Here is a 24,165-nt window from a genome sequence, read left to right on the forward strand (position 1 = left end):
ACGAGGCCGGCGCGAATTACAGCATGTCGCATCTCGACACCGGCTGCAGCCAGGGTCCGCCGACGAACGCCGGACACGTCGGCCGCGGCTCGCTCTGCGGCGAGGGTAACCTGGGAGAGGGTGGTAACCTCGCCGAGCGATGACGTCATGTGTGCCGCCTAGCAACGCCTCGCACCAGCTGTGCGAGGCGTTGCTAGACAACGTGAGGTGGCGTCATCGCCAGGCGCAGTTTTCTGTTCGCACTACGCGGCCTAACCAAGAGCTTACACAGCTCCGCTGTTGAAATTATACGCCCCATTCCCCATATTCAGTAGCACTATGTGAGAAATGATAACAGTGGGGACGACAGTGTGCGCACGCGCGTGTGTGTCACCAGATATTTTACAGCGTAAGCTGTTATGGCCTTAATCTAATAGCCGTTTCAGTTGGCGATGTTGTTAGCCGCCGCCACCGCCCATGTCCGTCGCAGCTATCGCCCCGAATGAGAAAAAAAAAAAAAAACACCCAGTTTCCGCCAGCATGGAACCTGCGCGGGAGTCAGCTACTCTACCTCTGCGCCACACCACCACTTGCTAGTTGATGCGGAAACATGTCCTATACAGACGTCCTAGCGCGCGAGGAGTCACGCCATTGGAGTTACTGTATATGCTCCGGAGCATATACAGCAACTCTACACGCGATGTGGCATGTGCGCCGCGTAGTCTCGATACCTTTGTTTACTCTTCGGTACACGTCACGGCGCCTGTACGCAAGGTACGAACCGTTGCTGAAGTCGCGAATCGTCGAGCTACGCGCGCGGCTGCAACCAGGCAACGTCGGGCTCAGCAGACGGCTGTGCAGAGAGCAGTGCAAGCCGCAACTCGCCGTCAACGCCGTGCGGACAGTTCAGTTCGTTCTCGTGAAAACGGCGCAAAGAGATGCAATGAGACACTTCCTTGCCGGAAGTGTCTCATTTTGACCTTTGAAGTTATCTACAACTCATATATGAACGTGTATTAAATGCAAAATCGAGAGATTAACGCTATTACAATCGATCCATGTCTCGGTTAAACACTAACAATAAAGGGTACTTATTTTTTATTTGACCCCCTACGCTAATAACACATCGGCATGCCCACTAACCATCAACACGTTTCGCGTATTTCAGCTCTCATGCTGCTCACCGATTTCTCGGTCGGTCTCCTCATCTTGGCACGTCTCATTGCGGCCGGTGAAGTGACAGCTCCGTGGGAGCTCAATGCCTGCCGTGCGCACATAAAAAAAAGCGCGCTTAATGAGCAATGCAAGGAAACAGTTGCAACGCATGGTTATAGCAACGAGGTGCACGCAAGAACACAAGCAAACATACACTCGTATAAGTTTCGTATGAAGTGCTTGGTCAGCGGCAGTTTGTTGCTGATACAGCTACATGACCAGATTTCCTTTTTAGTCTTGAATGAATGTGTAAGTACCTTTCGCGCTCTTAAAGCTTGAGAACTATAAGTTGAGCAGCTAAATTGGTATATATTTATGACTGGAGACAGCGCGGAAAACGGGGAGTAGAAAGCGAAACGACAAACATTGCGCTGAATAAGCAACTTAAAATTCGCTGCGAAAAAAAAAAAGCAATAACTGATAATACGCTAAGAGCGTATCATATATGATCCCCCTAACAGTGAAACCACCCCATGCCTATATAGTCTTGCATCGTGGTCCGAAGCATGTTCGTGGACATTGGTGTACACGCTGAGTACGTTGGGAAGAGAGTTAATGTGGTACTTAATGTGCATGTGTGATTATGTGCTTATGTATACTGGTGACTACGGGGCTCACGAAGAAGGTGCGCAGTGCGCGAGAAAATACAGGCGTTCGGGCACTCACTGCAGAATGTGACGTATACCCACCACCTTGCCCTGCGACGGCGGCGAAGACGGGCCGGCAGGGGCAGCACTCAGACAACTCAGCACGACTTTCGAAGCGGTACTGGGCGGCTGCTGTAAGGGAATGTGCCGTCGGCAAAACCTCACGGTCGTTCCATGTTGTACACTTACTTCCCTGCCGAATGCGCGGCACCTCTCACAAACTCGCCTAATTAGACCAAAATACTGCCGCATAGACTTCGTCTCGTATATATATATATAAGAACGCGGTATGTTGGCGCCGCCGTTGTGTAACGGCAATAGATTTTCACAAATAACAAATATTTATGCCCCATCATCTGGTTTCTCGGACCAAAGAAACGTGACGGCAATCTTAATACAAGCCGCTAGCTGAAAAAAGAATATCAATCATGATTAGGAAACTCCATTCCGCCGCGAAGCTAGTATACCGTGGAGCTATCAACTCGGCCAGCATCGCCTAATCCAAGCACCATATATCGCTGAACGCGCCGAGATAAACACGCGCAAGTGAATCGCGATACCAAGCTATACTATATTCACTTGGCTTTTTAATTTGTCGCGCTCACCGATGCTCTGCTCTTCACGTCGGCATCTGGTGCGGGAGAGTCGGGCACACAGCGTGAGGACGCCGACATCGCCGGAGGGCCTAATCCGCCGGTGGTGAGAGGTCTCTGGAAACAGAATAAGAAATGTGTTTGCCGTCGGAGTCCCGAATGGTCTGAAGAAATAAATTCGCGGATTACTAAGGAACTGAAGCTTCGATGAGAGAGGAAATGCGGTGATATTAAGGATGCGTTACTGAGTTTTCACAAGACAGTTGTCTGCCCTACAGTTCACAAAAAGCGGTACGCTGCCCACAAACGAGAGGAAAAAAATCCACTAATCCTTTCAAAAGAAGTGGTCATAAGGCGAATGTGAAACGCGCATATTGTCAAGAAAGTTTATTAGAATCCGTTACAAATAACGCTGCGCCCACTTTACAGTAGTCAAAGACATACATAACGGGCAGGATAAAGCTGCAAGCTCATTAGCAAATGCCCCAATTTTACTCCGAAATAAACTTCCCAAGCTTGCAATGTTGCCCAATTTTCGCCGCATAAAGCTCCCCTGCAGGCTCTTGTGTAAATATTTCTTCAGGAAATCCGAGGAATGATGAGTACACCTGAAGCACTGACAAAGCATTTCTTTGTCGGCTAATGTATTCTAACCGGCGTTTACCTAACGCAGCCAGCAAAGCTCTATAAGATCGAATGACGGGACCGTCATACGCCTCTTCTTTCCCCCGCTGCATAACTTTCCTATCGTACGTATACGTACATGGGGCATACTTTTGCTGGAGCCACACATATAACACATTTGTGTTAAAAGTAACTATATATATATATATATATATATATATATATATATATATATATATATGCCGTTGCTTTAACTATACCACCCATTTAGTAGTCTGTCTGAATCGTTCAAGGTGTGCAAAGTTTGCGCTTTATATATATATATATATATATATATATATATATATATATATATATATATATATATATATTGGCTCCATTGCGTGCTGGCTTTTTATGATAATGATTACCAAAATCGAGCTCCTCGGTTTCCTTTCGCGTCTAGTTCTTATAATATATAAGAACTAGACAACTCCGCAATGTTCGTGAATTCATATCTCGAAACTGGTGTCATCCCGAGAATTCGTTCCAGGTGGATCCGCCTTGCGAACTCCACGGCTACGATTTGTAAAGTGCAATATGGGCCATCAGGTAATTAGTTAAAAACTTAATTAGTGAATTTCTGTTAATTATTCGGTTATGCATTTCAACTTCTTATGCAAGTAATGTCCGCCTCTTCGAGTAGACCAGCTCATGCATTAGAATTGCGCTATCTGCCACAGGGAACCTTTAAGAATTTTTGAAAGTGTTCGCTGAAACACCATGCGTGTATATATATATATATATATATATATATATATATATATATATATATATATATATACAGAACAATGATAAGTCCAACTTCGCTGTTATCTTAGGTTTAATAAACCTAAGATAACCGCGAAGTTGTGCCTCTCGTTTTTCTAAATATGCTTGGCCCCTTGAAAAATCCATTTACTATATATATATATATATATATATATATATATATATATATACTGTACGTTCAGTCGAATATCATATCATAGGAAGCCAACAAAGAATGCCACCAAGGACAGCATAGGAAAAATTGCTTGTAATTCTCAATTCAATTAAAGAATTCATAACCTATTGGCAATGAAAGTGGATGAAAAAACAACTGGCCGCAGGTGGGATATATATATATATATCCGTTGCGCCTGTACTTGAAACAAGTACAGGCGCAGAAAGAAAAGTAAAAACAAGCATTTAATTTCGACGTTTCGGCCGGGGTCATGCCTTCATGAAGAGTATATAGACATATATGCAGGGTGTCCGAACTATCATGCACCAAGATTTAAATATATGCAAATGCTACATAACTGGACAGAACCAAGGTAATGTTGTTTGGCGTCGCTTGGAGATACTCATCATTTTTTGTATTCCGCCTAATTAGATAATTGATCTTAATGAATTATTCAACTTCTTAAATATTATAAGTAGACGAAAAGTGTCAATGAGGAAATTGTACGGCAGCATGAAAAACTCCCGATACAGCTTTCTGTTGCTCAATACTGTTGCATAAAATTGTTTTTCCGAGCGTGAAAGAAGACCGCGAATACACGCAAAGTGCCTCGAGCGGCCAGTCGAACGGCATTTTTGCGTGTATTCGCGCAAACCTGTGCTTAAAGTCAGAGGGGCCCCGGGATGAAGGGGGGGGGGGGGGGTTGCAGCCCCCCCCCCCCCCCCTTGGCAGGCCAAATGTAGCACTGCGGCACCCATTCGACAAGCGCTGGACGTTATTTTATTACCAGTAATGCCTTTTTGTTAATGTTAGGCCTAACCTTAAGAGAGAGGAAGATAGCGGTGTGGATCAGAGAGCAAACGGGGATAGCTAATATTCTAGTTGACATTACGAGGGGGAAATGAAGCTGGGCAGGCCATGTAATGCGTAGGATGGATAACAGATGGACCATTAGAGTTACTGAATGGATATCAAGAGAAGGGAAGCGCAGTCGGGGACGGCAGAAAACTATATATATATATAGGTGGGGTGACGAAGTTAGGAAATTTGCAGGCGCAAGTTGGAATCAGCTAGCGCAAGACAGGGGTAAATGGAGATCGCAGGGAGAGGCCTTCGTCCTGCAGTGGACATAAACATAGGCTGATGATGATGATGATGAATTCCTTTTTCAGAGCTATTCAAATCCTCAAAATTTTCAAATAATGATTGCATCGCAAAGTGTGTGTGTGCGTGCGTGCGTGCGTGCGTGCGTGCGTGCGTGCGTGCGTGCGTGCGTGCGTGCGTGCGTGCGTGCGCGCGGGGGCGCGTGCGCGCGGGGGCGCGGCGGGGCGTTTCCTTCACTGAAGGGAGACTAAGTCCTGGCGCAAACACCATCACTACAACAATATGCTGTTCGTTAAAGGGGAGTATGCTTTACGGACACCCAATTTTTTTTTTCTCTATGGACACCTTTACACTTGGAATACCAACGAGCGAACACTTCTCACCATTGTTGAGTTCATCGCGCTCACGTCCTTATACTCTTGGCTGTTCTACATCGTCGGAGAAAGCGAAGCTGACACCGCGGCCGGCGGCAAATGCTCTGCCTGGACAGAGATGCAATAGGTGTGAAACAGGCAACGAATCGATGTTTCGTCACACGTGTGACCGTTCATACTCGTCCATAAAATTTGAGAAGCCAGCCCGGCTATTTTGACATCATTTCGGAAGTTATCTCGTGAAAATTTTCCCGGTCGAACGCTTCATTGGCGTGATGCTTCGCCACGTTTATCGGGCAAACGATCTTCAGCAAAATATTCTTGGCTTAGGCAGACAAACAAAGGCACACCTTGCATCGTATACATTTTCAAAACAATGTATAGTGCAGCCAACTACTGTTTACAGGAGTAACTACGTACACTATATATTTACCTCCGTTTCCCGGAGTCCGTAGGAGTAAATTTACTCGCGACAAGTCACATTGAACGTACTCCATTAGGCTGGGCGAGAAGTATCGGGAAATTAGGAGGTGAAGGAGTTGCCGCAACTTGCCAATACTCTTTCTCTCATAGTATGAAGAAGAAGAAAAAATGTCGCAATTTCGCCCGAAAGGCGAAGCATCAATTGCGATAGCAAACTAGCGGAGAGCTATTCGGAGCAGGGATAGTAGTTATATCGGCTGCATAAACTTGGACACATTCGCTTTCTAACTGTATTGACAAGCGTGGTGTCATCGCGCACAAGCAAACATGAATAGATCACACTGAATGACCGCAGACAACGACTGTCAAAACACTGGCAGCAAGCGCAGGTTCGCGCGGTCTATCGCTTCAACGGAAACTGAGCGCCGAATGCACAGCGCATACAAAAGTCAGAGCCGTGTGGAGATAAGAGACGGTGCGGGCGGCCGCCACCACAGCCAGTGCAAGCGTATTTGTTGGCAGAGTAGAAGCTGCTCCCCCCCTCCCTCTCAAGCTGCCTTCCCGCTTTCTTGCTTTCGCGTGGAAGTTCCCAGTTCCCCTTGGTTGCAAGATACGCATTTGGTGCCGTAGCACAGCGTCGCCTCACCTCCCTCCCTCCCATACCCCCCCCGACCTTTCGCGCGACGGTCGCGTTTGCTTTCCGCCGTGAGTTCCCTCTCCGTGATAGCGCGCGTCCCCCGCGCGCTTTCACTCCCGCATACGGCGCACGGCGACGATTTTATTGCCCTTGGAATCTATACGGGCTCTCGTACTCTGCAACCACATGAACGGAAGTACTCGGTCGGTGAACGCGAGGCCCTTGCCTGCGTCTGGGCCTGCGAGCACTGGCACGTTTACCTGTGGGGCCGACCTTTCATTTTGCGGACCGACCACGCTGCTTTGGTTACGCTCCTTTCAACGAAAGGCACAGGTCACCGTCCGTTAAGGATTGCGCGCTGGTCATCACGGTTGCTGTGCTACAACTACACCATGGAGTACAGGAAGGGTAGCGAAAACGTCGTGGCTGACGCACTCTCCCGGCTGCCCCTAGAGAATTTCATCCGCGATGCACCCGAAGAAGAATTTATATGTCTTCTGTCCCCAGTAGTTCGCTTTCTCCGACGATGTAGAACGGCCAAGAGTATAGGGACGTGAGCGCGATGAACTCAACAATGGTGAGAAGTGTTCGCTCGTTGGTATTCCAAGTGTAAAGGTGTCCATAGAGAAAAAAAAAAAATACTCGAATCTATACGGGATATGTAGCCAGAAAAAAGGATGGCTCGATTCGCATGTGCGTAGATCTACGAGAGCCAAACAAAGCTATAGTGGTGGACAGTTTTCCCCTGCCACAAACTGAGGAACTTTTGAACAGCTTGGCTGGAGCACAGCGATTCTCCAAGCTAGATTTAGCTTCGGCATATCACCAGTTGCCACTAAGTCCAGAAAGTCGTGATCTTACGACGTTTATAACACACGACGGCCTATTCCGCTTCAAGAGGGTTTGTTTCGGACTGGCATCGGCACCGTCAGCGTTTCAGAAGATGATGCATATGATCCTCAAAGGATGCAAATGCGTGTTATTTTACATTGACGACATAATCGTGTACGGACGCTCCCGAGAGGATCACTTGGTCAATTTGCGCGCGGTTTTGAAACGGCTCTCTGATGCTGGTCTCAGGCTCAATCATAAATGCGTTTTTGACGTCGCAGAGTTGACTTTCCTTGGCCATGTTGTCAGCGCCAAAGGGTTATTCCCACTGACGTCATCTATCGAGGCGATAACCAAGGCACCATCACCTACAAATATCAATGAACTTCGTTCGCTGCTGGGACTTGCAGGCTTCTACTCCAAGTTCATCCCGCATTTTTCTGATGTTGTGGAGCCAATGCGTGCTTTGCTTCGAGGAGATGCGCCTTTCGCTTGGACTGCAGCAGCACAAAGCGGCTTGGAGCAGCTGAAAACTCTGATAACGTCTTGCGAAGTTCTTCACCTTTTTGATCCTCAGTTACCTGTGTACGTTACAACTGATGCCTCAGGATATGGATTAGGTGCTGTACTGCAGCAGGATAACGGAACATCACTGCAAACTGTCGCGTTCGCCTCTCGTACTCTGCAACCACATGAACGGCAGTACTCGGTCGGTGAACGCGAGGCCCTTGCCTGCGTCTGGGCCTGCGAGCACTGGCACGTTTACCTGTGGGGCCGACCTTTCATTTTGCGGACAGACCACGCTGCTTTGGTTACGCTCCTTTCAACGAAAGGCACAGGTCACCGTCCGTTAAGGATTGCGCGCTGGTCATCACGGTTGCTGTGCTACAACTACACCATGGAGTATAGGAAGGGTAGCGAAAACGTCGTGGCTGACGCACTCTCCCGGCTGCCCCTAGAGAATTTCATCCGCGATGCACCCGAAGAAGAATTTATATGTCTTCTGTCCCGAGTAGTTACCATGCAAGAGCTTCAAGAAGCATGTGCCACCGATCAGGTTATCTCTCAAGTGAAGCAGTTTATCACTACTTCTTGGCCTGACAAGAAATCCTTGTCAAAAGATCTGCTACCGTATTTTCACGTGCGATCTGAACTCTCTGTTGTTAGCGACGTTCTGTGCCGGGGTGACAGGATTGTCGTGCCTACAACTTTGACACGCCGTGTTATGGATCTGGCACATGAGTCACACCCAGGAATTAGTCGCACCAAAGCTCGTCTTAGAGAGTCATATTGGTGGCCATGCATGGATAATCACATTGAAGAACTTGTGCGCACATGTGTAACTTGCCAGTCATGCGACAAATCCGCGCGTACATCTGCAGCTCCAATGCAGCCCGTCCCTCTTCCCGAGAAAGCTTGGGAAAAAGTCGCTATCGACATTGTGGGACCTTTCACGCAAGCTTCAGCCGACTGCCGTTTTGCCATCACAGTTATTGACTATTACAGCAAGTGGCCAGAGGTGGCTTTCGTACGAGATGCGACAACATATACAGTGAAGAAATTTCTACTTGAACTTTTCGCAAGAGAAGGATATCCACGCGGTATCGTATCCGATCATGGACCACAATTTTCTTCAGCGAATTTTGAAGAATTTCTCACAGAGCGCGGAATCACGCATTATAACTCTTCTGTGTATTACCCGCAAGCTAATGGTTTGGTTGAAAGATTTAACAGGGTATTAAAGTCATACATTCAATTGGCCCTGTTATAACGCCGTGATATGAGAACAGCAATGCTTGATTACCTGCAAACATATCGCTGTACGCCTCATGCGACTACTGGTATTGCACCCGCTGTTCTTCTTCATGGACGACAACCTCGAACCAGACTCGACATTGTGGGATTGCCTGACAAATGTTTCAGCACGGACCCTTCAAAGGCACTGCAGGAGTTGCGAGAGCGCATCAAGAACAAGCAAATCAAGTCGAAGCGTTACACCGATGAAAAGCGCGGTGCCAAGGAACCCAACTTCGTCGTTGGTGACTACGTCCGGGTTAAATTACCTGCAGTTCATGGGAAGCTATCTCCACAGTTTTCTGCGCCCAAGAAAATTATTGAGAAGCGTGGACCCGCCTCTTACCTGTTAGAAGATGGCCGTGTCTGGAATGCTTCCAAGTTAGCGGCCGTTCACCGCGAAGCTATCAGCAAAATGAAGTTCGGTACCTCTGCTGTCATGAACTGGTCACCGGCATCCGATAATCCCGCTACTGCAGCTGTAAATCACCCTTCACAACCTGGCACGTCAAGCGCGGATAACTATGAGAATGCGCGCTTTAACCATGAACCACCTGCTGCAGAGCGCACGCAACAAGCTTCATTTAATCTGCCGGGATGCGAAGCCCGCGTGAGAAGAAGCGCCCGTAACAAGAAGACGCCGAAGAAGCTGCAGGACTACATTAGGCAATAATGGACAAACAACCGTTTTTTTTTTTTCTTTTTTCTTCGTGTTTTGTATTTTTTTTTTCCAAGAGGGGATATGTTGTATAAGGCATCGCTGCCGACTGCAGCGCCATTAGATGGCGCGTGCTTGGGGAGCCGGCCTGGAGAGGAAGAGGAAGATAGAATAAACAGTCAGGGACTGAGTAATGTCTGTAATGTCTCCTTCCAGTATCCTGCACGATACAACAGTTCCCAGTTCCCCTTGGTTGCAAGATACGCATTTGGTGCCGTAGCACAGCGTCGCCTCACCTCCCTCCCTCCCATACCCCCCCCCGACCTTTCGCGCGACGGTCGCGTTTGCTTTCCGCCGTGAGTTCCCTCTCCGTGATATAGCGCGCGTCCCCCGCGCGCTTTCACTCCCGCATACGGCGCACGGCGACGATTTTATTGCCCTTGGAATCTATACGGGACCTCACGGCAACGGCGACGGCGACGACGGCGACGACGGCATAAATCCGGTTGAAGTATCCATATAATTACTATCACAATAAAAAAGTGAGACACTCGCATTCTCCTATTGAAGTGCACCTCGTACATCACTAACATGCCGTGAATTCACAAATTAAGATCGCCGTGTTCACTAACTTCGCTACAAACCCACGTACCGCGTCCTCCTTGCTCCTGGACCTGTGTAGGAGACGCGACGACGATGCCCCGATCGACGGCGCGAAGCTTGAGAGCTGGTTCTCGGCCATACCAGATTACAGTGGACCCAACGCAGACGAAAAGATGCTTCTTCTTCCACTTCTTCGCTCGCGGTCGGCTGTCACGTGCCGGCTCGTTCAGGATCGATGCTGAGTGTTTGAGTGTTGATGGTGATACCTTATACAACATGGCACATACGCACATGAATTGGCGACACAAATGAGAAATAAATGAGAGAGAGAGAGAGGCTCTTTATTAGAAAAACACATTTTTGCCTACGTGTATACACCGCTGGCATGCTACTCTGTATAGGGATGGGGAATGGGAATAAAAGAGTCCAGAGGAAAGTGAAAAAAAAAAGAATAAAAATAACGTAGTGACAAATACGGGCGCCAGCAGAAGACGAAGAAGAAGACGTTTCTTGTTGTTGGTGCTGGCACTCGATTCTTGGCCTATCCCCCTTAGTGGGTGCGAGCCATAACGGAGGTGCATCATCATCATCATCATCACTCGCTCCGCCTGGCCGTTGCCTGTTTCTGGCATTCATAAAAACGCCAAGCGCATCTAACCTTGAGCGCGTCCTATCCACACCTCCACCAATTGATAGGACACGTTCAAGGTTAGATGCGCTTGGCGTTTTTATGAAGGCCAGAAACAGGCAACGGCCAAGCGGAGCGAGTGCGAGCACCAACAACAAGAAACGTCTTCTTCTTCGTCTTCTGCTGGCGCCGGTATTTGTCACTACAATAAATATGAAATGCGCAAGTGGACCTGATACTAATATTTACAGGTGAATTAACGGGTAAATTTAGGATTGTCTATATGAAATGGTGAACCTTTAAAGCTTTCCGATTAGACCAATTTCTGTCACGCATTTGAACAATAAATCCAAAACCCGCCGCTGTGTTGAAGGGCCAGGCATTGGGCCTAAGATGCTGGCTAATGTTAACGGATCGTGGCAAGTCATGTTCATTTGTTGTTCAAAAAATTGTCTCTCGTCGCGGTACGCGGGTTTTCAAGTAATATGTGCTCCACTGTTTCTAAGCTGCCATAGTTGTCACAGTAGGAATTAGTAGATCCCCATATATGCGGTACCGATAATTGTTCGTGTATGCCACGTTCAGTCGTAGTCGATATGGTACAATGTCTCTAAGTGTCGAGGAAGTTGTGGAATTTTCGATCTCACTTCTGGGTCAATATAACGCAGAAAGGTATCTTGGTAAAGCGGAAGATTCCAGAGGCTGACTTTTAAATGCGAAGCATTTCTTGGCGAACATTTGCCACTTTGACAGTATCTATCTATCTATCTATCTATCTATCTATCTATCTATCTATCTATCTATCTATCTATCTATTTATATGTCTATCTACCTATCTGTCTATCTATTTAGCCGCCTACATCTTGGTGCTCTCATGGTCGTATCGTTAACTTGGTGTGTACCACAATTGGCATAGTATGAGAAGAGTGCATGGCGAACATAAATGATAGGTCATAATATGACTCTCATGACATGCGCGTCATGTAGGTCACGAAACAGCCGCCTAAAATGACAATGACCCAGCGAAAAGACATTAACACTCAAAAACCACTGAAATGGATTCGGACGTGGGTACTAAGTGAAGGAAACACTAAAGGGTGATGGTAGAAGTCATATTCATGAGCATGACTCAGCAAAAACGACAATAACTCAGCGAAAAAAGATAAACACTCAAAAATCACTGGAATGGGTTCGGACGTGGACACTAATTGAACAAAACACTCAAGGATGATATGGTAGAAGTCATAGTCATGAGCATGACTCAGGAAAATGACAATGATTCAGCGAAAAAAGAATATAACACTCAAAAACCACTGAAATGGGTTCGGACGTGGCTACTGAGGGAAGGAAACACTAAGGGATCGCGGTAGAAGTCATAGTCATGACCATGACTCAGCGAAAAAAGATTAACACTCAAAAACCACTGAAATGGATCCGGGAGTGGGTACTAAGTGAAGGACACACTAAAGGATGATGGTAGAAGTCATATTCATGAGCATGACTCAGCAAAAATGACAACGAGTCAGCAAAAATGATTGACACTCAAAAACCACTGGAATGGGTTCAGACGTGGGCACTTAGTGAAGGAAACACTAAAGAATGATGGTAAAAGTCATAGTCATGAGCATGACTCAACGAAAATGACAATGACTCAGCGAAACATGTTCATGACTGAGCTAAAAATGTTCAACAGTTAAAAGCCACTGAAATTAGTTCAGACGTAGGCACTAAGTGAAGGAAGCACTAAAGGATGATAGAAGTCATAGTCATAAGCATGACTCAGTAAAAATGACAATGACTCAGCGAAAAAAGATTAACACTCAAAAGCCACTGAAATGGGTTCGGACATAAATGATAGGTCATGACGACCTGTCACGACCTATCACGCATGCCATATAGGTCATGAAACAGCCGCCTACGCCTCGGTGCTCCCATGGTCGTTTCGTTAACTTGGTAGGCTCCCCGCACACTGCTTCGCATAACATCGATTCCCACAGAGCGTGGGATCTGCCGGCTTTTTTTCTTGATAGGCATATTTCTTCCCCATCTTAGAAGCGTCGGCTTTGGTAAAAAAGTTGTCACAGTTTCACCTGAAAGGCGAAGCATCAATTGCGATAGCAAATTTGTAGAGAGCTATACGGAGTAATGATAGTAGCTTTATCAGGTGTATACCCTTGGACATGCAGCAGCACCGGCGACACGCAGAACTGTTGTCGACGCCGTCGGCGTTTTGCCCGCGTTCGCACAAAATGCGTACGGCGTTGGTGACTGTTGCCGGAGCCTCTGATATAAATAGGCACTTGATGCCGCAGCTAAACGTCGCTTCCCTTCCCTCCCCCCCCCCTCCCCGCCACGGCCTTTCGCGTGTCGGAAGAAGGCGCGTTTGGTCTACATATATGGTGATTGTAAAGGAGGAAAGAGACTTCTGCAGCCCTTAAGGGAGCACGGCGCAGAACGCGCGTTTTTTCTTCGCCGTGCGTTCACTCCCCGTGAAAGCGCGCGTCCCTCGCGCCCTTTCACTCGCACATACAGCGTTCGGCGCGCGGCGACGATTTCATCTCCACTGACGTCATACGGAACCTCACGGCGACGGCGACGGCGACGCCGACGGCAGAAATCTGCTTTGGAGTGTCCATATAATTGCTATTGCAATAAAATATTCTCCTGAAATTTCGGTATTGGAGTCCATTTCGGGCAGCTTTTTCCGCATTTTTGTTTCCCGAAATACCGGCATGGCCAGGTATCCACTGGAACGTGATGCAATGTCCAGCAATCGTAGCCTTGTGGTGAAGATAGGCTATATCAAATGCTGAGGTTGGTTATTGCATCGATTGTGCCTGTTTCACATACATTGTAGGTCTGCTTTCGAATCCGTTAACGCATGTGAACGCTCGACATTGTCGTCGGCGTGTCAGGCGCAGCACGGCGCCACCACGCACCGTTTTCCATGTCAGCGTGCGCTGCACAGCTAATTTAACACTATTTGGGCCGCCGCAGGTGCGTTGAACTCTTTATAATAGGTTGACAGATTGGGCTAATAAAGTTGGGCAAATTTTTGTCTGCTTTGGCGAAGAAAACTACGATTTGGCTAAATATATATATTTACCTTCGGTCGTCTGGACACCATCTACAAACTGAGAAAGGCGGAATGTGCAGTTTGCAAAAATAGCACTTCACTGCGGCGAAGATATGAATATGATGCTACACCATCATCGTGCGCCATTTCACGGTGTAGTTTTTAATGTTATTAGCATTATTTGTGAACTTCACGCGCATTTCCGGATGTCCCTCCGTATCTAACTTCTTTCACATCAACGTTGATCATTGTGCATGAGCAACTGGCCATGTGACACTAAGTACATTATTGGACCATCCTCCAGAATGGGTATGGGCCACTGGCCATAGGTATGCCCGGATGGAACAAGAGGCAAGAAGTGAATAAGTGGTAACAGGAAATTGAAGAAGTCAGCTATACAGAGAAGCGAAGCATTTGACAACACCGTTGTCTCGCAACATCGGCTTCATTGCTAATCGCGTTAACGTAAACATTCATCTTGACATGAGTTCTGCCGCTTTTTTTTTCTTCTCTTATTTTTTTTTTTTTTTGTCTTTTTAACTCTCACATTTCTGCATTTTTCGACTTGGTCGCAGCGTCGTCTGCTGCCGGACTGCAGCCTGCCGGTCAAGACGATCACGGAGCAAACCTTGCCACGCGCTGGCTTCAGTGAAGTGATAGCTATGAGTGATAAGCCGAGAGCTAAACATTTACATGTGATGGGTAAGCAGGACTTGTCGCCTGTGAAACATGTGTTTACTGCCCAAGTTGAAGAATAACTTAATTCGAGTAAGCTTCGATCATCTCTTCCACAAATTTTCATAGATTATCAGTATACATGCAACGTTTATTGTAACTCTGTGTGAGACATCTTTCTTTCAGCCAAGCAGTTCGTTCCGCATTCGAAGAAATGTGCGATGGTTGCAATGCTCCATATGCTGAGATTTCGCATTGCAATTATAAACCCAGAAAATACATGAAGAGTCATTTTCACGGATACTTAAAGGGGCCCTGAAGCACCCATCGGGCTGGGTGAAATAACATAGTCCGCGGGCCCGCATACGCTGCTTTGCTGTCATACGCGGTGCATGGAGCTCGCAAGCGGAGCGCGAAGTCACCTTTCTGTCAAACGTTCTCTTTTCAACAGAAGCCATGATCCTCACTCTTTTCTGGACGCTTTATTTCGTAATAAAGCGGATTCCCATACATGGCTGCTATTGGTAGCTGCGATCGGCTACACCGCGGCCGCCGCGGGGTGCCGCCACGATTCCATTGGCTAAGCGCCCAGCGGCTCTCTGAGGACAACCGCGTTTGGCCTACGTTTAGCGCGTCGTAGGCACCAAAATCGGAAGTCGTGGCATCTACGTTAACATACAAAATGGAATTTGAACTGCGCGACACGGTGGCATTTCGAAGGCGGAGCGTTGTGACGACGGCCCACTACGCCGTAGCCTTCGCAGTGCAAAGCATTGAAGAAGGAACGGGAGCACACCGGAGGCCCGTCTTTGACTGCCAGTATCTCCGCTTCTGCTGAACGCATTGAAGTACTTTCTGCGGCAAAGTATTTCTGAAATAGCCTATTTTCACTTCAAATGCCTTTCTCCACTTCGATAAAAAGTGGTTCAGGGCCCCGTTAAGATACGTGGCAAGGTGCTCGCTATTTCTTTTCTTTGTTTGCACTCTGTTTCTCATTGATTTATTGTTTTCAGTGCATGTACCAGTACAGGAGCTTGGTAAACCGAGAGATATTAGGCTAAAGACATTACGAGCGCTAGACATATAGGCCCACTCTCTCATCAAATAAAATAAAAATAAGAGAACAATAAAAAGACAGCGTTGGCAATAATTATGAATTTTGCAATAAAAAATAAGAGATACAGCAGCAGTAGATGATTAAACAAATACATCAATAGACAACAATGTACACAGTGCAAACAATGGAAGAAATTACAATACACAGCATTCACAACTTACTGAACAATTTATGTACGCTTTTTGTGTAGCAAATATCTGACATATTCGGCAATAAGAATTCTAGTATTTGTGGGTATGAATTCAATGTGCGCAGTATTAAGTATGTTAGTTTTTGAAATCCGTAATTTGTGCGAGATTTAAAACGTAATATTGTGTATGCAAGATATGGCACTTTCAAGTGGTTGTAAGACAGTGAGTTTCAAACGTTTCAGTGATCAGTTGCCTTATGTAGAGAGATTTTTCCTATTGAAGACTTTAGTGATCCTAATTAAGTTATGTCTAGGCAACGAAGATTCAGTTGATTCGCTGAATGAAATATTATAGTTTGCTCTGACAGCTTTCCTTTGCAACGTAAATATTTTATTACGATAGCAGTTACATGGACACTCCAAACAAACTTCAGCCATATTATATATAGGTGTTCTGTGCTTTAGCCGTTGTCGTCGCCGTCGGGCTCCGCATATATTTAAGTATATCTATGCCGTATATGTGTGTTATATCGTTAAACTATTCATTCACTAACGTTCCTCATACCAGGTCTTAAGTTCTTGACTAAGTTATTCCTCAGATTTTTAAAAATGACAACCCCCCAAGAAATTCCATGAAACATAACATTCGCTGCGAATGCCTTTTATCTTAAATCTTCTCAGAATATTAAATATTAAAAGTACCAAACAATATCACTGCTCAAATCTGATAGTCATGTCATTTTTCTGGATGGGCTCTTTACGTGCAGCGTATTGGCGCCTGTGCGATGTCATTACAGGCTCTACACAGCGTGTTAAAGCTTACCAGAAATATTAGCGCATCCGTGTATGTCGTGTCCGCGTTAGCCGGACTCGCATAGTTAGAACACCATCCGAGAAGTTCAAGCGCAACACTGAAGCTTGCTATCGCAGTCAGAGATTTGTGCTTCGGACGGAACTGCCTATTTTTGTAAGATATGTGTCAACGTTGTTGAGTCCCAAACTAGAAGGCAGTAGTGTATTAGGGAACATTGATGAAAATTAGAGTTGCAGCCTCAGGACTCAAAGTTCTTGTCATGCAGTTTGGACTGCACAAGTATAAGCATGCGAAATCTATTGATATGACCAATTTAACCGATCTGGCTAATTTATTGGGGGGGGGGGGGGGCTATTGTGTAAGAGTCTACCTACTGGACTGTCCATTTCGGCTGGCTCCATCTCGTTGATTGGCTCCAGGTGCACGAGCGAGACGAAGGCAGCCAGTCTACTTCGCACTCGGGCAGCTGCAGCCAATCGCTTACATCTGAAATGGACAGTCTCCACTAGGTGGACCTTTACAGAATACCCCCCCCCCCCTGCATACGTAATCTGTGTGTGCAGACGGAAGTAGGTGCTCCTCATAGACAACCCCTACAAATTTCGTAGAAGTAACGTGAGTTAGGAGGTTCTGGCCAAAACAAATAATTAGAAATGGCTTTATTTTTAGCTCTTACCGATATATATTTTAGGGGCGAAGCACCTTAGGGCCGAGCCTTGTCCCTCGTCGTCGTCCGTTGTCCGTAGCTCTGGTTTGCATGGAGTCCGCTAGGGGCGCTGCGGTGCACAAAGGCTATATAAGCGCTGTGTATACTGTAAACATGCAGAGTATATACATATATCGAGGGGCTCGATTTTATTAGTCATAACCACATAAAGCCAACAGACAGCGAAGCCAAGGAAAGCATTGGGGAAATTAGGTGTAGTTGAAAATGGAATGTAGAACATAATGAAGAAAATGGAAATGAAAGTGGACGAAAAGATAACTTCTCGCCGGCGGGAGCGTAATGCGGAGGTTGCGGACGTTGCTGAGTTTTTTTTTTTTTTTTTTTTTTTTTTTGCCGTGATATTTCTTTAAGGGTTTGTTTTATGGGTTACTTTTTGTTTTAGTTTTATTAAAAGTTTGTGCGTGTTCTCCAACAAAAGGCTGTATCCTCAATTGGGTTCTCGGAGGCTCCGCCTCAAAGAATCGTCTGAATCATTAAAGAAAAGAACCTGTCATCACAAATTGGCGTCCGCTACGACAGGACAAAGCCGCTCTTTTGGGTTTTCTTGTTAATTTTAAGTTTGAAACCATGGCTAGCACGCGAGAGATGTTATATAGCTTTAGCTGAACGCATGTGGCTGGAAGGAGCGGAGTTAAAGGCGTGGTTCGACGAGCGGGAGGCGCGAGCTCGAGACGAAAGGGCTGCGGAAGGAGAAGCGAAGAGAGATCAGCTTGAGCGCGAGGCACGTGTGTTGCAGTTGCGTCTCAAGGGCGCGGACGCAGAAAGGGCACGATCACTGAGAGATTCGCAAGCTGGAGTTTTTGCGCCGTTTGGACATAGCTTAATCAGCTCCGAAAACGCTTTTGCGTGTTCTCTGAAGCTGTGATCAAAACTTTGTGTCGTCCACCTAGTCACCGTCTACGATATCTCCGAAAACAGAGGTTCTCTAAGCCGCGCCGGCGTCATACACTTCCATTGCAAACAAGGAGGCAACGGAGGAGGCAAGCAATGGACGCGTCACCACGTGATCAAATATGGCAGTGCCCATGGGATCGCCGCGAAAAGGGTCAATAGCTTCACTGAATTAAAATTGGATTCATGACTCACGGCTCTTCCACCATAAAAACTGTATGTGAAAACACATTGTGCAAGATTTTTAATATTGTATTTTGCAAAGTTAGAATGAAAGTTGGTAATTTCATTCTACAAAGTTAGAATGAAATTACATGTAGCAGACTGCTTAACAGATTCATTTCTTTGTAACTAATTTACACACTTGGGAACTACTATTTTTTGCGACTTTGCATCTCTGCTGGTACACTTACCTACAATTCTGAGCAATGCTAGTAAAATACACACTTATTTCTCACACCTTGTGGTTAACGCAATGTTAAAAATAAAAAATTCACATTCAAGGCAGCTCATATAGGAGGCAAACGTGAAAAGAAATATGTTCAGTTTTCTAGCAATAAAAGAGAGCTTTTCGGTGTTTAATCTGAGACTAAAAAAGGCTCTTACATAATAGACTGCTTGGTATTGCCTGTGGATTTTTTTCCTCCTTATGCGATGTCAGCAATGATACTACAGCAAACGTGGCAACCCATAGACACTAGCCATTGAGTGATTGTTTGTGACCATGCATTGCGCTCACCAGGGGCGTAGCCAGAAATATTTTTCGGGGGGGGGGGGGGGGGGGATCACCGGCCCGACCAGGGGGGGGGGGGGGGGGGGGGCAAGCTTCCGCTTTCCTCTAGGTCGCGTGATCGATGGTAAATATCGGTAGTTTAAGCAGACTCTATACATGTATATCAAAGACATGGGACCCCCCCTCGCGTGTGCTTGTGAAGAAATTAAGTAAAAAGTAAACTAAGCTCAGTAAATACAGTAAGTACGACAGGTACAGTGGGCGTTTGGAGCAACGGTCTCTCATCGCGCCACTGAATGGACTAGTCTTCGAATACGCATCATTGAGACGACCCGTGCGATCAAAGCGTAGATGGCGTCGTCCTCGTCGGGGCGAAGTGCGTTTCACAAGTCAAGGACGGCTATACGCGTGAAAATGCACGTGTGACCAGGCTATACCTACTCCCATAGCAATAGCTTGTTCGCTGCGTCTTTGCGCTAGAAAACTGAAATGCACGCAAAAACGCGTAATGCTTTTTTTTTTTTTTTTTCGAAGCTTTCGTCGCCCTGCTCCCTCATAAGAGAGGGTTGCATTTCTTGCGGCAAGTGCATGGGCCGCTGTGTCTTTCGCTGTGTGCGAGCGTGCAGCCGTCATTTGCCTTTACGTCAACAGATTCAGAATTGTACAGAATATTTCACAGCACAGCATAGATATGGCATGTGTACGCATTTTAAGTAGTGCGTGCAACTCATTTCTGCTTCACTTACGCCGGTGCAAACAGGAAGCGGCCTTATACCTCACAGAATCTCGACTGATTGGTGTACTATAGTGATGCAGGAATGAACTCCGGTCTTGGTCAGTGCATAGTGCACAATCAATTTCTCAGGACGCGTGAACTCCGACGAGAACTGTCAGCGCCTGCAACAAGAGTTTACTTACGCTGTACTGCGCACAGCAGTAATTCATGCTTGTCGGCTGTCTGTTTCGTGCATTCTGTTGCGAGTCGGTGGAATTTCACTGCTGTCATCAACCCCTTCGTGTGTACATTGCTGGTTTGGGATTCCACAACAAAACAGCAACTACCAGCCTTCCGTAATTGCTGGTTTGGGATTCAACAACACAACAGTAATTACCAGCCTTCCGTAGGGGCGCAATCGCAAACAAGAGACGTTTCTCGCGCAGACTAAGCCTACGTTCACACTTGGGAAGCGGCAAGTGGGCGGAAAGGCCAAAGCGGCCGGAAAATTTTTTTCCGCGCCTGTCCAAGTTGTTCACATTTGTTTTGCTACCGCCGAGGCCGCCGCTGCCGTTTTCGTCCAGATCCATCTAGTCTGCGTACGTTTGTCGGCGTGGTGGCGCTCATTATCGCATTATTTCGAGCGGTATGTTCATTCTTTGACCCACGTACCGTCATCAAAAATGATCATTTTACGCAACTTCGCGTGTCATCTGCGACCTTCGGTAAATTCCTCGTTGGCGTTCCGTAATTCTCCGCACACGGGCGCGGTAGCGCTGACTCACAGGTTGGTGCCTAGGCGTGATAATATTTCTTTAATAGCTTTTATTTACAAGTTGTAATAACATTTCATCATTTCGTATTGTCGGCGCCTCCAGGACACCAAAGGGGCAACGGGAACACCACAGCTAAAACCCGGGCTGGCCCTTGTGTTGGGGGCTCGCCAAAGCCTGCGCGTCCTACGTGAGACCTACGCTCCCAATCTATCGTCACGACGAGAAAAGCACCCCGCGACTTCTGCAACATACCGTACACATGCGAGGAGAATTATAGAGCGCCAACGAGGAATCTGCCGAACTATTGTCTGCCATGTAAGTGGAAGAAGAAATGGCTTTTATACTTCTACCTACTTGCTTTCTAGAAATGGACAATGAATAAACGGAAGCCGCGGACACCTCGGAAACAGCGGTGGTGGGTTCGCCTGGCTTTGCAAAGGCGCGAAAAGTTTGGTCACGCCAAGGCTTCGTTGCCGCACCTCCGGTCGCGCGATGTTGAATACTATCACGAGTATTGCTGACAGTACGTTTTAGTGCCACTCTTGTCGTAGAGCAAGGGCTGGTTCTTGATCGCGTCGATCAGCATTACAGCCTACACTTTTGGTGCCATGTTCAATTTTGCGACCGGTTGTTTACATGCTAGTGTAGCTTCCAGTGAAGCAGAACGACTTTCCGCCGCGTTTCCGCTTCTCCATGGCGAAAAAATCGGCCCGAGACCGATGTGGCTCGCAGCCTGTTTTTCTGCCTGTTTTGCCGCCTAGGCGGGCGAATTTTTGCAAGATTTTGCCGCTTCCTACAGCTTCGAGACCAAGTGTGAACGTAGCCTAAGATCCTGCGCGAGCGTGGCCTAACCGGCACTTGAAGGGAAGCGGCGGAAATGTACACCGGAGATTTCGACCACCTGGGGTCTTTAACGTGCTCCTAAATCTAAGTAAACGGGCCTCGAGCGTTTTCGCCATCATCTAAAATGCGGCTACCGCATTTGTTGCTTCATTCGTTGCGCATTTGTTGCTTCAGAATGCGGCCGCCACATTCTCGCCCAAAACTTCACAGAGTGTCAAAGCCTTGACAAACACCATGACAGTTTTTTCCATATGCAGACATGATTCGCTGTAAAGTACCAACCCAAACGTAAGCGCCCAGGAATGAAATTGTGATAGTAGCACCGATTTCCTTAATTATGTCAGCGCGAAGCGACGAAAACAAAGGGTGGGTAAGTGGGGGGGGGGGGGGGGGGGGGGTGGCGGAAAAAATTGCGGGGGGTTTTGACCCCCCCCCCCCCCCCCCCCCCTGGCTACGCCCCTGGCGCTCACATATGCGCACCCTTCCGGATATTCCACGGAATAGGGAAGTGGTCGTTAAACAGTCCTTGCCCTTATAGCTATAAACATCAGGAAGTCCGAGTCCTGCTGCCGATATGCATCCATTTTGTCTGCATGTACTATCGTTGCATAAGCACTGGTTCGCTAAATACATCTTACTAACACCATCCAGAAGCCCATAGGCTGTTATATAGCCACTAGCATACCAACAAAGGTACAACCACTAGCACCAACTCTGGCACTTCAGACATTGTGTACCTTACACCAACCTAATGTCATCTAATATGTCAGCATCAGCTTTCTGTAGCTGTGTTACCACGGATTTTACACGAGGTGAATATCTGCAGATATTGTTTCAGTCTGAGAACCAGAACCTTTGGCGACTGCAACCGACAACCCAACCATACCTGCTGCGTGAGTCATAGAATAACTGGGCATTTTACTGTGTGCTTCAGCATCAAGCTTGCACTGTCCAGCGAATAGTGGTGACAATTTCATACTACAAGAAACTTGATCGACGCTACCAAGTCCAAGTCCATGCACATTGTTTTCGCTAAACTTTCGAAGCAATACTTGGCGCAGTTACCTGCGTCGTACATGAGGACTTTCAACAGGCAGCGAAAACAGCACACGCAGCTACGAGCTTCTCCGATGGCGAGGTGTGTGTTAGACGGTCATACTTTTTTTATGCGCGAATCATACAAAGCCAACACTCTTATTATAACGAACGATGCGAACCGAAATCAAACGAGAACTAAAATAACTCTGGTTTGAATTTCACTTTTCGTCATGACCTGAAAGAAGGAGAATGTTGGTCATATGCAGCCGTATACCGATAAAGCATGTCTTTAATTAAGATTAATAATAAATATTGTACGGCAAGATAGAGCAGGAGACAGTGACGGTTTGCTTACCTCCCGGTATGACACGTATACACGGAGTCGCACAAGTATCGATGCACGACTTTCTAGAGGTTCCCAAAAGACTTGTAGCATAGACATAGATATATTTAATAGAACTGCGTTTTGAATAACAGCACAAGAAAGCTTCGAGCCTCAGCTACTTTAGTTTGAAAGCCAAACAGGTAGCCGCCATCACACGGTAACACGGTCACACCTCTTCTGCAGGAAGCAGGTGGCGCTTCGAGCAGCAGAAAACTAAACAGAAAACCGAAACGGAAACTATTTTTTCGCATCAGTTTGCAGCTAGTATTTCAATACGCTGTCACTGCAAAAGCGTCCGTCGTTGGCGAAGCGTTCAAAGCAGACTGTGCTTTGCCGAGCAGGGGACGATGCCGGCAATCTGACATGCTCGGACTAGCCGAGCTACGCTGCGTAGCTGCCTAGCAAAAAATTTAATTATGGGGTTTTACGTGCCAAAACCACGATCTGATTATGAGGCAGGCCGTAGTGGGGGTCTCCGGAATAATTTGAACCACCTGGGGTTTTTTAACGTGCACCGAAATCTACGTACACGGGTGTTTTCACATTTCGCCCCCATCAAAACGCTGCCGCCGTGGCCGGGATTTGATCCCGCCACCTCGTACTTAGCAGCCCAACACCAAGCTGCCGAGCAGCGACGAGTTAAGACGACGGTGCGACGTGCGAAATTGAATTCTATCTAGGCACATATGACATCAGCAGGCAGTTGCTTAGTGACACCCCGGGCATGGTGTCACTCGCGCATTGGTATGGCTACACTGTAGTATGGCTAAAGCCCCTGGAATTCCAGGGGCTTTAGGTGTGGTCAGGGCGCGACCTCACTCCTCAATGCCGGCACGCTTATGGAAAAACGCATACAAAACGAGCAGTGAAACTCCTCCTCCGTAGTACCTATGCAAGGAGCAAACGCCCCCAGATTTTCTCTCTCGCAACCGCTTTCACTCGCGCCTGCGCACAATTAAACTTATATAAACTCCTTGGTTTTAACGAACTCTACGACTGCCCCGCTATCTACACTTTCGAGAACATCATACTTTCAATGTTACCATGAAATAAGCGCGTACCGACAACTGGGAGGAGCGGACCGCTCCTCCACGAACTGTAAAAAATTGACGGTGTATCCATCGTTGATATTATTTTCTACTTCAATGCTATTAGCAATCGATCTAATGGT

General features: G+C 46.9%; 2 protein-coding genes across 2 annotated transcripts in view; one reads left to right on the plus strand and one right to left on the minus strand.

Moving 5' to 3' along the window:
* Nucleotides 1–10,776, minus strand: part of LOC119457075 (neprilysin-1) — a 29,652-nt gene extending 18,876 nt beyond the window's left edge. The window contains exons 1-4 of the mRNA XM_049669886.1: nt 10,496–10,776; nt 2,447–2,551; nt 1,884–1,973; nt 1,164–1,241 (exon numbers count right to left, since the gene is read on the minus strand). Of these exons, the coding sequence (XP_049525843.1) occupies nt 1,164–1,241; nt 1,884–1,973; nt 2,447–2,551; nt 10,496–10,585 (363 nt within the window). The 5' untranslated portion in view covers nt 10,586–10,776. The remainder of the gene's footprint in view (nt 1–1,163; nt 1,242–1,883; nt 1,974–2,446; nt 2,552–10,495) is intronic.
* The window catches only part of LOC119456469 (ubiquitin-60S ribosomal protein L40), a 578,246-nt gene that overhangs the window by 72,267 nt on the left and 481,814 nt on the right, over nt 1–24,165 (plus strand). The gene's annotated exons all lie outside the window — the stretch shown is intronic.

This window comes from Dermacentor silvarum, chromosome 6, assembly GCF_013339745.2.
Source record: "Dermacentor silvarum isolate Dsil-2018 chromosome 6, BIME_Dsil_1.4, whole genome shotgun sequence".
Taxonomy (NCBI): domain Eukaryota; kingdom Metazoa; phylum Arthropoda; class Arachnida; order Ixodida; family Ixodidae; genus Dermacentor; species Dermacentor silvarum.